This window comes from Passer domesticus, chromosome 6 (assembly GCF_036417665.1).
Source record: "Passer domesticus isolate bPasDom1 chromosome 6, bPasDom1.hap1, whole genome shotgun sequence".
In the NCBI taxonomy this organism is placed as follows: Eukaryota; Metazoa; Chordata; class Aves; order Passeriformes; family Passeridae; genus Passer; species Passer domesticus.
In genome coordinates, this window is record NC_087479.1 from 26,942,195 (window position 1) to 26,957,981 (window position 15,787).

The 15,787-nt window shown below is 35.2% G+C and overlaps 1 protein-coding gene across 2 annotated transcripts in view; it reads right to left on the reverse strand.

Annotated features, from left to right (window-relative positions):
* The window catches only part of ARHGAP5 (Rho GTPase activating protein 5), a 46,829-nt gene that overhangs the window by 8,896 nt on the left and 22,146 nt on the right, over nt 1–15,787 (reverse strand). Inside the window, exons 4-6 of one of the 2 annotated variants that reach the window (XM_064424003.1) lie at nt 13,548–13,695; nt 1,590–1,667; nt 519–650 (exon numbers count right to left, since the gene is read on the reverse strand). In XM_064424003.1, coding sequence (XP_064280073.1) covers nt 519–650; nt 1,590–1,667; nt 13,548–13,695 — 358 coding nt within the window. Of the gene's footprint in view, nt 1–518; nt 651–1,589; nt 1,668–13,547; nt 13,696–15,787 lie in introns of those variants that run through there. The other variant, XM_064424004.1, reaches the window with a different exon arrangement.

Below are 15,787 nucleotides of genomic sequence, written 5' to 3' on the forward strand. Positions count from 1 at the left end.
ATTGCAAAGACAGGAATACTATGAAATGTCTGAGAAATGTTTGTAAGGCAAAGGCAAACAAAACTAAGCATCTTGTAAGAGCTCCAAAAGAATTAGAAAAAACTCTACGTGAATTAGAGAATGACCACAATATCCCATAGATGTGTCTGATTTTTAAAGTCTATTTTGAATGTAAGAACTCATTAATTCAAGGGGTTTTTCCCATTAACAACTGCAAAGCTGCTCCAAGAGCTTTCATCATTTTTATCACTTAACAAGAAATGGAAAAAAGTAGATGTCTCCAAATTAAATTGTCTAGGAAAATAATATATAAACTTATTTTCAAAAATCAGTGTATTACATTCATCTCACGATATACAGCTCTTCTAATTTTAAAGAGTATTAAAAAATACGTGTGTCTAAGGAATTTTTAAAAATACTCAGTGCAGATAGTCCTTTCAACTTACAATGAAATAAAATTGCAATAAGGGCAATGGAAATAACACAACTAAATCAAGAAAAGGTTGTTAACTACTTACTTGATGTTTCTAACAACTCTTGATGCAAAGAGTAAGGAACTAATGGATCTGGCAGATCTGCAAAAAAAGCTTTCAGAGCTCCAGCGACAGCATTCACTGTTACTCCCATTGATTCTAGACTGATATTATGATCTGCAAAACAAAAATTAAAAAATAGCAGTGTAACTAAAATCTACTGTTATCATTCCTTATAATACTTTATGAAGACAAGAATTTATTCAAAACATTAAAAAGTAAAATTTTGCTAAATTATTATTAAATAAGGAAGGAAAAGGTGAACCTGTTGACAAGCTGCTATCACACCAACCTACAAAAAGCAAATATAAGAAAATCTGACAGTATTACAAAACAGCAGAAGATCCAAAAAATGAAGTTGTCTTATTCTCCATGAAGACCTGAATGATATTGTATTTGTCATTAACTGGCTTTCAATTAATCAATTTTGCCCAGAAAGAAGTTATAAATTCTATTTCCCAAAATGCTGCTAAGCAGCAAAGCATAAAGAAATAGCACATTTATTTTCTTTAACACCTAGGAGATATTTTACAATTTTTCACAGACTCAATTTCATGATTAACATTCAAGGATTTTTAAAAAATATTCTCATTTTAAAATATAAACACATCAAAGTGAACAGTCTAAACTACCAATCACATTTCATTATATTCTACAATGACAAAGGCTGTATTAGAAATTATTCAGACTTAATTGTTAATGCGTGGTATTCAAGAGAGCTTTCACTAAAGAATTACTGTTTGTGGGGCACAAGAAGCTGAAGTGAACGCCTTAATGCCTAGGGCTGATGAACTGTTAACACAAGGAGCAACTAATACGGCACTTGAACTCTTTCAAACCTCCAAATACCACCTAGATAGTATTTTAACAGCATTTAAGCCAGCAACAAAATTCTCTTCCTATCCTTGGAGCTTCAGTGGCAATAACCTAGACTATACCAATACAACCCACCAGACCATTAAGGACACAGTGGTACAGAGGTTGGGTTGAAATTGCAATCCTTTTATATTGCACTGTGATAAATCCATAGCTTTAAATAATAAAATCTCTGATTACCTTGATCAAACTGTTTTTGAATGTTGTCTTGATCTGTCTTATTCCCACTAACACGGTACAGGCCTTCAGTACATAATCCTTAGAAGAGGAGGAAAAATAAATATTAAAAAGCAGGTTTATATACTATCAAGCAAAGCAGAACCAGTTGTAACTACTAATTCAGAAATCAAAAGTAGGAAAACATTTCTTAAGTGTCAAAAAAGTTAACACATTAACTATTACAGCAATATAGGAATACCAAAACACAAACTGTCGGTTGTCTATTGAGTCCATCATTCCATTTAACATGAGTCAGAGGAAATGACATTGTAGGATAAGAAGACTCTGATGCAGGTATTTGTCGAATAATGTAGCCAAAATTATTCTCTTACTGATCTCTATTAGACTGTCGCTATTTGCACCGGGTTTTTTTAATAATCAAAAACCTAAATTCTGTGGTACCCACAAAATTTATGTTTTTAAAAACTGTCTTCACAGTTGGGGCTTAACAATTTATTATGACAAGCAACAACACACTAAAATACTTTGCAGGGTAAAAAAAAAACAGGCATTTGTAACTGAATCCTGATCTTTTAATTTCATGGTGTAACACACTCCTGTATATGACAAGAACTTAATCTTCCAACATGCTGTCTCTTTTACCATTTATATTTTATCAACTTTGAATCCATTTCTCCTCACTATCTAAGGTAAATTATCCCATCATTTACAAGTCTTTCTTTAAGAGGTGGGGGAAAAGGAGAAAAGTGTTAGGAAGCAGAAGTTCCCCAAGCTTCTCATTATTGCTTTGTTTTACCACACATCATCATAATTCCATCAGCCTTTCAAGGTAAACATTGAACAGTCCACCTTAATTATGCACACACTCCACTCCAGTGATTATGCTTCCTACCACATTGCTACCTTTTTTTGCCCACAGCTACTCACAGAATGAAGGAGTCCATCCTGATAGTCCATCACACCATTACTATATTTTTCTTTTTTAATTTAGAATCTATTAAGCAATATAAACAACTTATAGTTCTTTAATTCTTCAAGTTACCTTTATGGGTGCAAAATTATCTATACACTAGATCTCTGTAACACTACATGGGTTTATTAAAAATTCACAGGTTTCACAATTCTATGAAATCTCTTGGCCTTTTGCCATCATAGGCCAATAACTAAATGCACTTTAGATCATCAGATCAATACTTAACAGTTCTGTCACACTACAATCCACCCAATGGTTACCAAGAAACATTAAGAAACCTATAACAATGTTCAAAGTACAAAAAAATCACTTGAATGGTTCATACAGCTGAGATATTTTTAACAATTTCACATGACTGTTCTAACTTACTCTTTCCTTCTTAATGTCTCAACAACTCAACATGTCTCTTCACTGGCTGCATCAAGGCTTATTTAGTAAGCATTTCTTCAATAAACATTCATGTCCATCATTTAGCTTTCCAATTCCATAGCCAAGGATTTTCCACTCGTAAATATACACCTGAACAGTCCTTTCATAAAACCTGAGCCTTGTTCACTGATATCCTTGAACACCACTAAAAGGTTAAATTTGGTGGCACAGAACAAAAAGTGGTTTCAATGATTCAGTGACTCCTACATCTTGAAAAAAGTTTCAAACCTGCCTTCAAAAAAAAAAATCCCAAATGTGTTTCATGTGATCACAGCTAGAAACACTTTAAATTCCTCTTTACAGCTTCCACCAGAAGCCATAAATAAATACAAAAGACCACTGGTATATGAGAACAAGCTATGATCAAGATTTGCTTTGTCTAGTATGAGAGAATTCTCTGTTGGAGTCCCTACAGCTCCAGGATAGTCTTTGTTTTATCCAATTACTATTCAATGTCCTTTTGCACAAAGGAAACTGCATGTGCTGCAATAGCATTTCTAAGAAGTCTGACCCAGTCACTGTTTAGTAGGAGTGTATAAATCTCACATACTTGAAAAACTGGCTGCTTTGGATACATATGCTCTAGTGTGGTATCTGCACTACAGTTCTAAGAAACAAAGAAAGACAACTTACAGTACTTCAGAAAATTTTCAGGTTAATCAAGGAGATGACTACTGAACTTAGGCATCTTCCAAAAATAATGAAGTGCTGCAATTCTGGATTAAGCTAAATGTGTCTTCTGAATTCCTCAAGGAAAGAAGTTTTCTTGCTCGTGTATATTCTAGAAAGTCACGCTTCATGAAATGGTTGGTCAACTGTCATTACCCTTTCTCTAAGGCACGGAAGGAGACAAGTTAATCTGTTTATGTGTATACACAAAGATAGAAGTCTGAAAGTATTCTTTAAGTAAAGCTCCAGTTCTCAGTTCTTGCTATTATGCAACCAGGTCTCAAACGCTTCTTACATCAAGATCTTCCATCAAGCAGACTTCTAGTTCACTAGTTTTAGCTTTTAAACTCCTTGCATGTCTATAATATGTATCTATAATAAAAAGAGGGAGAGATAGAGAGCTCTCAACATTTCTTTTTTCTGTCAGCTTTTTAAAAATTTCGTTCCTTCATCTGCATCCTCTTGATTTTTCAAAACTTTTTTCCATGTTCTTACTCTTGTGTTCTGGTCCAGTTGTCATTCTCAACATATCCTTACCAAACACAACTGCTGCTGCAATATTATTTATCAGAATCATGTGATTTATTTCCTTCTCTGTCCTGCTAGTTTTACAACACCTCTAGGTTTAAATAACTAGACCCTCCTGACATGACATCACAATAGCCTATATTTATTTCAAAACAGTGCACATCCCCTTTGCCTAGGCTACTATTTTCTCAAAATACCTCCTAGTGCCTAATAAATTCTCTTGCACCTTCTTTTGTGCTGCCAGTTGTGACCAGGGCTCCATCCCACCTAAATGGAACTTCACCACATGGGGTTCAAAGCATTTCAGAGAAAATGAGCAAGGTGGATCTGCACCTATACGTCTAATCAGTCTGCAGGACACTTCCATTTTCAAGCTCCAACATAATTCCACAACTCTTGGAACATACTAACTTCAGCACAAGAGAAGACCAAAATCTTCCTGGCACAATATCCGTTTTCCAGACCATATACTACACCATGCTGTATATGCTTGAGGAGAGTAGAAAGGCCAGGAAGAAAAAACCAAAATCTACCAGCAATATTTTTGTGGTATATCCTCCCAGCTTTCTGCAGATGGTGGCTTACGTAGGCTTTTGTATAAGGTGTTGTAAGAGCCACCTGGGGATTTATCATTCACTCAAACCCCTTCAAGTAATTTACTTGTAGTCTTTACATCATGGTGAATGCACTTTCGTCATTCCAGAATGTACATTATGAAAGCACAGAGTTTATGCTCAGTACCTAAAGTTTGCATATTTTTTTCTCTCAACAACAAGTAGCAATTTCTCTACATTTCCCCAGCATCAGTTTTGTAAATTTATGAAATTTCTCCTCCTGAGAATGTTCTAAGCTAATCGATTTGGTGCATCTTTATCCAAGAGTTACTATTATTCCCATATGTATTATCTTTTCCAATTCTTTCCTATTGTGAGGACGGCTGAACCAAATTGCAGCCAATATCGAAACTGTGTGTACAGCATCACATCATGTAATAGCACAATTTTTCTTCCTCCAGAACACTTACTCTTTTTTTTTTGTTTGCTTGATAGCAAGTACAGAGAGTTTAAGTTTTCAGAGAGCTGTCTATGATGATTTCAAAGCCTGTTCCCAAGCGACAGCAGCTATACTAACATTTGGACTGCTGAAAACTCATAGAGGGTCTGTTATCAACATCCATGGCCAGGTTCTGCTATCATATTCTGCCTGTGTTTCTGAATACATGCCATAATCACAGCAAGTCCATCTCTCCCAGTTCAATTCCTCTACAGTGGCCAACGGAACCTCTCAGGACTCATTCTCCACTACAATAGCTGAGACTATCATTCCCACACCTACCTTTGTAAATTTGGTGATCTGTATATTTCTCTAATTTTATTGCATAGATTGATCTGGTGTATCTCTTTTCAACTCCTATGCTACAACACAAGACTAAAGGAACTGCCAATTTACTGATCCAAACCAGTAATTTCTATGTACACCTAGAATGTTTATAATTACTGAGTAAAGAAGCCAAACTCTAAGTAAGAATCTCATACTAACTTTACTTACATAAAACACATTTAATGTGTCCTCATCAATACTGACATTTAAAGTCCCATGACATTCCATTCACACACTGAAAACCAGAACCAAAAGAAGTGTTTTACTGCTTTTTGTAATAAAATAATTTACAGCATATTGAAATGTTCAATAAACAATAAGTAGTGGAAGGAAATAAGCAGTACTTTTAGAAAGACCCTTACAAATAGGAAGCTCTCCACAGCTGAATTAACATTTCTATAATTTACACTAACTGATTATTAAACAAGGTCTCAATCATTTTATGAAGTGTCACTCAAGCCCGTACTTTAGGGCCTGCCCATTTAATAAAAAGAATACAAGACTACAATTAATATGACACTATGAACATGCCTAGGAGAAGCAGGTGCATTCTTTGCTTCATTAAAAATGGGTGCAATTGAAGCATTGTAGTTTTCAGGCATATAGCTGTTTGATCACTTTGGGTCTGGAGAATGCTGAGGGAATAAATGGAACAGCAAACTATCGTACATACCGTGGCATCTTCGTCCTACCTGAGTTGTTTAGGAATTCTTTATATAATTCCCATGAGTTTCTTTTGAAGAGATATCTCATTAGCAATACAACTCAAATGCACAACATGTGTTTTATGAGTATTTCAAAACAGATTTGTTTACAGTTTTGAGTGATTCTCTCACACTACTAAATTAATGCATGTGCTCCTCCCTTGTCTGGTAGTCAGTCTTCCATTAGGAAAAATGACTGATGTCTGGTTTACCCTCTTGAGTTTGTTTCCTCTCCTGATTAATTCCAAAGTTACAAACACAGGACTGGTTTACAGTCTCCTAACTACTGAAACCTATTCTGTGCCAATTTTGAAGTGATCACAGAAAGAATTCTCAGGAGGATCATGTAGTGCAACCTTCTGCTCAAATAACAGTCAACACTGAAATCAGATTTGGGTACTTATCTAAACTTCCCTTTAATAGCTCCAATTTTCCCCACAATCTCTCTGGATAACCCAAACCAGTGGTTTGATAACCTTCAGAACAAAAGTATTCCCTTTCTTTCTAATCAGAACCTCCTATATTAATGACATTGTACTTCAACTTCAGTTCTTTAGCCTGGCTGCACCCTCTCAGTAATCTCCTCATAGGTAAGGGAAACCTCCTCCGGGTACCTCCTCAGCCTCTTTCTCTCCAAGCTGAATAAACCCACATATTAGGAACTCCAGCCCCTGACCCTCTTTTGCTAGACCCAAGTTTGTCAACACCTTTCTTGCAGTATTTCAGATGATGTCCAACGAGTGTAGAGCAAAAATCAGTAACCACTTCTACTGCTGTAGTGCCTGCCCCTTCAACTGGGAAAATCCAATACAGAAGGCATCATCAGCCTATTCTCAGCCACAACCACAAGATCCTTTTCATTAGCACTGATATGGACCCAGGCAAGTGCTCAGCATGTACTAGTGCAGGGGTTTAGCCCTTGCAATTCTAGTTGAATGGCCTGGCATTTGTCCTCACTGAATTCCTTCAGGTTCCTATTATCCCATTCCTCCAGCTTGTCTAGATTCCCTTCAGCAGAAGCTCTGGTCTTCAATACATTAACCACACCACCCACTCTGGAATCACTCACCAACTTGATGAGGGTACAAAATGTGTTGCAGAGCTATTTAAACCAGAATCGTTAGTAACAGAGTCATGGCCTGTGTGCATTTTTTGCTAAATATAAAGCTTCATGGGCAGTTGAGTCAAGTTAACTGAGCAATGACTGAAAATGATGGTCTCATCTCCTCACCTCCCCAGTCACTGCTTCTGTCCTTCCCTCCTTGCTCCTGCTCCCTGCCTTGCACTTGTTTTGGCATAGATTTGACTCCTAGCTTAGCAGTTGTAATACTACACAGCAGGACTTTTACCATTTCTGCTGACACAGCTTTTCAGAACAGTGAATTCCACTGATTCAGAGACATCTGACAAGTGCCCAAAATGAAAAGTGACAGAAACTCATACGCCAGGCCAAGGGGATGTCAGGTTCTGTTCTCTCTGTCCAACACAACAGGTTCCTAAAGCCCTCCAGCTCTCCCAAGCCCCTCGAATAAAAGGGGAGGTAATCAATCTTGAATTTCTCAATTTTCCAGCCACTAGGAATTTATTTCAATTATGTACCTGACTTTTTTATCACAACAAGCATTGCTGACTCATTTTCTTTGCCTATTTCTACCAAACCTCATCCTTTGGAGACAAACTTTGCCTTATCTATACTGTCAGTGTAAAAATCTAGCCTCACAGCAGATTCAGCATAAAAGACCATGGTGTAAGCTAGGTTTGAAGGAAATTCAAAGAAGCCAATATTCTTTTACTTGCATTATCTCCAAAACTGTAAATTTCCCCACATTACAAAAATGGTCTCAATATCAAAATCAGTAATTATTGTACATATACCGAGTACACAATTTTAATTTCTCTTACAGCTCTCCATAGGAACCATGTGAGACAGTGACATTTAGCTCTGTCAAATTCCTTCCCCTGTCTTTATTCCATTCCCTGTCTCACAACTGAGTAACTTAATTATTAAAACACAAATTATTATAATAAGCTTCTCTTTGCTAAATTATTTAATGTACAATACACACTCTATTAAGGTTATCAGTTTTCTATAAAGTATGGAATCTAAAATTTATAATCTGGTCAATGAAGTACATGGATAGCAATATTCTAGAAAAAGTTAAAAACATTTGAAAACTTGGAGAAAAAAACATTAAAATACTGATATTAAAGTTGAATATTATCAAGAACTATATGTACTCAATGGCAAAACTGCTAGTATTTATAATGTTAATTTGGTGTCTCCTTCCTTGATAAACAGAATGAAATGTAATCTATATCAAACTTTTCACCAATGCATGAACGAATACAAAAAGTAAACCCAAAATGCTAAAAGGTACTAAAATATTAAAAAAACGCTGATATGGTAATAGTATCAGTTAGCATAAGTCATCTTGCCTGAATTATTTTAAGCTTGAGAAAACTTAAAAATCAACAACAGTAGGTGTTGACTAGTACACGAACAGTCCATGGAATATTTAATCACTAAATCTGAGGTGTGCGTATAAAAAAGTTACCAAGGAAACACTCAACCTACAAAGTTGGCATAAATACGTACACTTTTTACACTTACAACTGGACATTCAATAAATATTTTTCCACTATACTGCAATACAAAATTCAAACTATATCAACATTTTGTGGGAGACATTAAATTACCCTTCAGAAATCTGTTCCTCTCTATCAGAGTATTGAATATCTACCTTATTCTCACCATGATAGTTCTTAGAGAAACACAGAACTCATGCAATTCATACAGCATGCTTCAGAAAGTATCTCAATTCTGCTACGTATATTCCGAAAAAAATTAGTTGTACGAAAAAGGTAATGGTTTACATTGGATTTTCTTATTTAAAAATAGCAGGTAATATTTTTCTAGCATATCTTGGCATAGCACCATTATTTGTACACAAAAACAGCCACTACAATTTTCTTAAAAATCAAAACCCTAGTTTCCCTGCTGAATACATTTTCATAAACCTAGTTTACAAAAAAACAATACATTTTAAAAATTAATTTCAAATGATACAACAAAATGAAGTTCTCTTCAGTCCATCAGGAAAAAGCAAAAACCAGACCAGAACAACTATATCATCAAAATACTCTTTTGCATTCCCAGAACCAAAAATAGCTGCCAATGACAATAAATTGAAATGGCTGCCCTCATGGGCAAGTTACAAACTGATTTGTAAAGGATATGACAGAGGTAAAAGCACACAAATATCATACACGTCATTAATGACAGGAAAGTGCTCACACAGCCTGTAAAAGGTTATAGATAAGACCACAGTATCTTTACCAAAAATCTTTTTTTTGGAAAACATTATATACGTATACCAAGATGTTTAGTGGAGAACTTGGTAATTCATCATTGGCAAGTTACTTACCCGAAAGAGAAAAAAAATCTTTTGATCATCTTGTTCAGCGAACCAAGAAAGAGCTCTGACAACCAACCAAAATATTACTCATTCTGCTACAATTACAATGAATTAAAAAAATAAAGGCTTGGATAGAAAAAAGGCTTTCCTATAATCATGGACAACGTAGAAACACAGAAGCAAAGTTTGTTTACAATATTTAGCAAATCTTTCCTCCTTTTTTATCCAGAAGTGACAGTAGTATAAGATTTAAGATGTTCTCACATGGTATTGTGATTTGTTTTAAATCAACAGATTCCAACAAAACCAAGTATTATGTGCTACTGCTGCTTTGTACTCTCAGTACCAGTGACAGTGCAAGCAGCTGTGAAAAAGAGGTTCTAACACATATTTACAGCTTAACAGCTTCACATATACTCGGTATTAACCGGAGTTAATTGCCCCCCAATTTCTGCTTCCAATACTATCAAAAAGATTCCAAGGGGATTCAAGCTCTGTTTCAAGAACTAATTGGTTGGCTCTATAAAGCTAAACCAGTTTAGAATAAAGATTTTTGTTGAAAAATACTGAAGAGGAACACAGAGACAATAATCTTCACCTATAGGCACAGACTTAGGATCCCTTATCTTAGCCCTTATCACAGACCAGATCACCCTTTACAATGACAGGAACAATATGGTTTCTTCAGAAAGAAAAAATCTTTTGATTTATAAAAGGCTAGAAATTTAAGGTCCTGAATTTACTTTAGTTTTTTCAAACTGTCCCTCTTCTACTGATGCACACTTTTTTTTTTGTGACAATATTCCAGAACATTATGGTAAAACAAAAATCTGATGGTATTTTCTACATGTGCTCAATTCTTTAAGGTTTACGGTGGAGCAAGAATCTGTAAAAACACTTTAAGGTACTATTGTCTCATCTAGGCATCTGAAATAGAGAAAACTGTTTTTCACTCTGTGTACTTTTTAGCCTTGGACAAAATTTAGATGAGACGGTACAAAGCATTGCCTTGTATAATTTCATGAGACAGAAACAGAAAACATTAAAAATGAAGATCAGCCCTTCAAGTCAAGCTCAAGCACAAATTCAGCCACAATCCAAATTACACAGGAAGAAGCTGAAGAACCCATGGAAGTACCTGAAGAGGAAATGCTGAACGATTATATTCTCTGTAAGACAAACATACAGATTAGCTGAGCTGGAAAAGACTGCACTTCTTGATTAAGAAGACAATGATAATAAACACTGGTATCATCCAGTGCAGTTCAAACTGACAGCAGACTGACTTGCTATGAGACAGATGAGTACTGAATGACTCCCCAGGGCCAAGCACCTTTATCATACAGGAACGGTACCATTCTGGACTCCAGCCTGAGCCAACAGGTCCTGACTGGCCTTGTGCAGACTGATAATCTCAACTCCATATTTGTAGAATTTTCTCAGACAGTCCCAAAGTCAACGATGTGACTGTATACCAGTAGAGGATTTGAAAGTAATGCAAGTGAACATTTTTTTTCTCTCAAAGGCAACAAATACATTCTATCAGAACCCTGCTTGAAACTCAAATACCTACAGCATATTAATTCAATATAAAAATAATACACACAAGAAATAAAACTCCCACAGCCAAGTATGGAAGCTGAAAACAACACCAAAGCTATTTACACAGAATCCAGAGTAGGAGAAAGAAAACTGTAATACAGATCAAAAGCAGAGGTTTTGTTCTAAGTGCTTAACAAAACTAGGAAGACAACTAGTGTCTTCGCAGTCATGAACTATACAGATGGCACAATGTTTGTCCAGCTTACATTCATGGCCAGAATTAAAACTCTCCAGGTGTACAGTAGCATTCCAGGATGAACTAGATAAGCAGCTAACGGAAAAGTTCTGCCTTCTCAGTCACCCCTTTTGAGGAGATCCTACATTTTGAACACATAGCAGCTTAACCCAATATCTTATTTTCCCAAGACAGGTCATGAGAAGAGAACATTTGTGCAAAATTTTTTGGCTGGTTGCAGGGTTTGACAATTACGAGGAAAAAAGACAACAAATAATGTTCCTATACTATTATAGTTCTCTCTCTCATCCCACAAGCTGGTGAAAATTCCTCAGGAGAAATAGTACTTTGTGAATGTTCACCACAAAGATGACAATACTTTTAAGCAAATAAAACTTCTAAAATTGGATTTATAAATTCGTTGTTTGAAAGTATTCTTAAAAAGTGAAGCATCCTCAAATTAAATTATTGCTAGATTCTACAAACTCTTGAAATTGGTATTCAATACCAGTCAATATCTGTTTTATATAGCTATACATAGTAGCTGTATGTAGCCACTTTTAAAGAACACCAGTGACAGTGACTCACCTATAAATAATGCTGGTTTGTTTTGGGTTGGGGTTTTTTTTGCTACAGAAAACAGCAAAAACAACATCTATCTATTAAACTGCCAACACCACTCTATTACTCCTTGCCCTTCTTCCTCCTTTCCCATTTTTAACTGGGTGAGATGGAAAAAGCAAAAGCAAGAGGGCAGAAAATACAGCTCTTACCTTTAATCCATAGAAAGTAAAGGTTAAAGACAGATCTATTCTGATATCTCTGACTCCAAAAAGATCAGTACCTGCGGTTTCACCTAATTTCTTTACTGCAATAATGCAGCATGTAAGTCTTCAAAAACAGCTATGAGGCTTACCACCTGTGGTAGTTTTTTGGAAATACAATTCTTAGAGATCGCAGCAAAACTGAATTTTACTATAAGAAAGAAATTCCTTTAGCTTTATTCTTGCTAAAACTGCTACTCTCATCTTAGAGACAAAATTGTATTGGAGATCTAAGCAAATCTGGAAAAAAGACAATGTTTTACTTTGCACTAAACAATATTCCCACTGCAGACACACATCAAAAGATGGTCCTACACGTGCTTCCATTCAGTCACACTGTCACTTCAAATACAGCAATATAGCATTTATAAAACATTAGAGCAAGCAGAATCTATACACTAGCTGAAAACTAGGGCTAACAATCTTTGAAAACAAACAAAAAACAAATCCCCCTCCAAAACCCCAAACAAAACCCAACAACAGATCACTCCCAAACTTCAAAAAAAAATCCCCACTCCTCGCTGTAGTCTTCTGTTTGACCAGCAAAATCACCCTACTTGCCTCATGGTCACACTAAATAGGCTGAGAGCTGGGACAAACACACAACCAGAAAGCCAGGGAGAACGAAGAGAGACAAAACCATACTGTGAAATTTCACTCTAGTGTAAATAAATATATATGTTAATATTTTACATTAAACAGGGAAATTACATCTTCAATAGATGAACATTTTTTCATGAAGTATTACACAGTATTTAGAAAATTTAGAAATTCAGAAAGTTTACGTCTCTGCAACAAGTTAAAATGCAAAACTAGGTTTACCTTCAAACTCAAGAAAGCAAGCTGAGTAACCATACCAAGTCAGAAGCCATTTCAAGCACCTGTTTGCTATAACTGGAAAATGTGGATTTCAGAGCTTTTTAATACATGAAATAAAACACAGTGGCAACAGTGAGACTGGACTGTCATGGGGTTGAACGTCATTCGCACTAGAAAGTGATGTGTTATTAATTGCAGGGAACACATTAGACCTCAGACACTTGTCAAAAGGTAATTAAGTATTTGTACAAATAAAGTCAAAAAACCATCACATATTACGCATAAAATTAGAAAACGCATTCTACTTTTTAAATGTGCCTAGCCCACAAGTATTTATTTCTAGGAAAAAAATCTGTAAGTACTTTAAAACAGAAAATGAGAGGTATTACTCATTATGCAAAATGGGAAAGTCTTTCCTCTAACAGTCCTCCTATCTTACCTGTATCTTCAATGAATTGCACACATTTTTCAACAAACAGAGGTATGGGTTTCTCAGGTGTAACCAAATCCTGTAGGGGCATCCCAAAGTAATTACTTTCCCAGTTTCTACGGATTGGAGGATTGAATGTCTTAGTTTTCTTTTTCGGCTACAACAAAACAGAGTTATTTAAGTAATATTCAAGCAACATTTAACCAACTCATATTTCAATCATTCAGTAAACACAACCATATCATAGATCTATCAGACATTAAAATTCCTCTACAGCAAACTGAATGAATAAAAATTAAATGTACTTTTAAAATCACAAAGTACTTAACTATAAAGTAATTATACATTAGATAAAAAGCACTCAACTTCTGTGAGTTTTGGCCCTTTTTGTATTACATTAGGAACAGGATTAACCAATATATCAGTAACTGAAAGTATCACAGGAACAGAAGTAAAGACACCACTTGTTCAGAGTGCTGGGACTTGTTGAGAGTCTTTCAGCACTGCTCACATGAACCACATCTGAACCACACCTCTTTAGAAATTGCCAGGATAAAATTCTGGTGTCATATCACCAAAACAAACTTGGTGTCTTCTGCATATACTTAAAGACACTACATAATCTTTATATTGCAACTATACAAGAAACATGATGATGCAGAATGACTAACAAGCAATCAAGTCTTGAAGTTAAAGTTGCAGGCATTCATACTAAGCATGAATGCCTTGTTACGGGCACAGGATTTTAGCCAAAAGGAGGTTTGTACACAATCAAATCTAAGATAGTGAGTTCGATATGGAATTCGCCTGGTTTTATTTTTTTTCCACTGAGAAGGACTTTTATCAGTGGAACTGATAAATCAGCCTTGGATGATTACAAGATTGTGTTGTATCAGGTACCATAACTCATCTCTGAATACTGATGAAAATATAAATTACATAAAAAATATTTATTTAGGCAGCATCCTGTTCAGATGAGCAACAGCTGAAAGGGCCAAGCTGAAGCTAAACAATGTATAAAACTCAGTGAAAACATCTTTGTCAAATGTTAAATGAAAGATCATTTTAGATACATATATTAAGGTAGTAAAGAAAGGAAAAACAGGGTTGTTTGTTTTTATTTTCCCCAAGGTGTTCAGTACACACCTCCACCATCGCAGAATAAATGAAGCAAGATATACTCAAGACTGTATATTTAAGATCATCAAGATAGAAAAAGGTTGTGTGTCTCTTCGAAAGCAGTCAGGTAAATGGAATAATAAACAAGGACTCTACAGAAATTTTATAAAAATTACAAGTATTATTACTGTTACAAATATCTGTGTAGAATACCTGGAAATAGTATGAAATATCAGACACAGCTACAAAATTAGAGTAAAGAATGCTCTTTTCTAATAATTTCCTGCTTTTAAAAGACAGGTTGAAAGGGAATGCCATATACATTTGATATTATGCACACAGATTTCTCAGATGAACTCTTTACCTGAAAACAGTTTAATTCCTAATTTGGAAAGTGAGAATGTTTTTCTGAAGAACTTAATGAAGCATAAAGAATGAAAGAATAAAGAGAAAAAGGAAAGAGAAAACTCCAACCCTGAAGTCCTTTGCAAATTGGTCTAAAGGCAGAATAGATGACCACTGCAAAACTATTCCATAAACATGAAACTACAGTTTCATGAGTTACATTTCATCAGTTACAACAAGTTTATCAGCTACTTCTCATTATGTATCATTAGGTATTTTGTATCTCGCCTGTCCAATATTTATTAAAATACCTCTCTCATTATTTTCCTTTCTTTTAGGGTGTGTCAGTGCATAAATTCTCCACTGACTGCATAAATCAAATCCTCCCACAAAGAACACTATCTACATGATTTTTACAAAAAATACTTCTGTAAATCAAAAATAAAATTGTAAGGTTTTAAGAAAAACCAACATGCTATTTCCTGATTTTAGACTTCCATAATTTCCTGAAGTTCAGATTGCTTAAGTGGAGAACTTGTTCTGAACTAAAAGATGTTCTGTGCTAGAGACCTGATTTTGCCAAAAGACCAACTGACTTCAGAGAAAAAAAATATGGGTCTTATTTCTAACAAAAATAAGTCTCAGCAAAAGCTTTTCTTTAATCCCTGGTCCCCACTCTGAGAAAACAGCATTCTTTCTGATCCATCAGACATGGAATGGAACTTTTAGATTTGCTAGTCAAGACAACAACTACCATGATTTTTTCTCTGTAAAATTAATTTTTA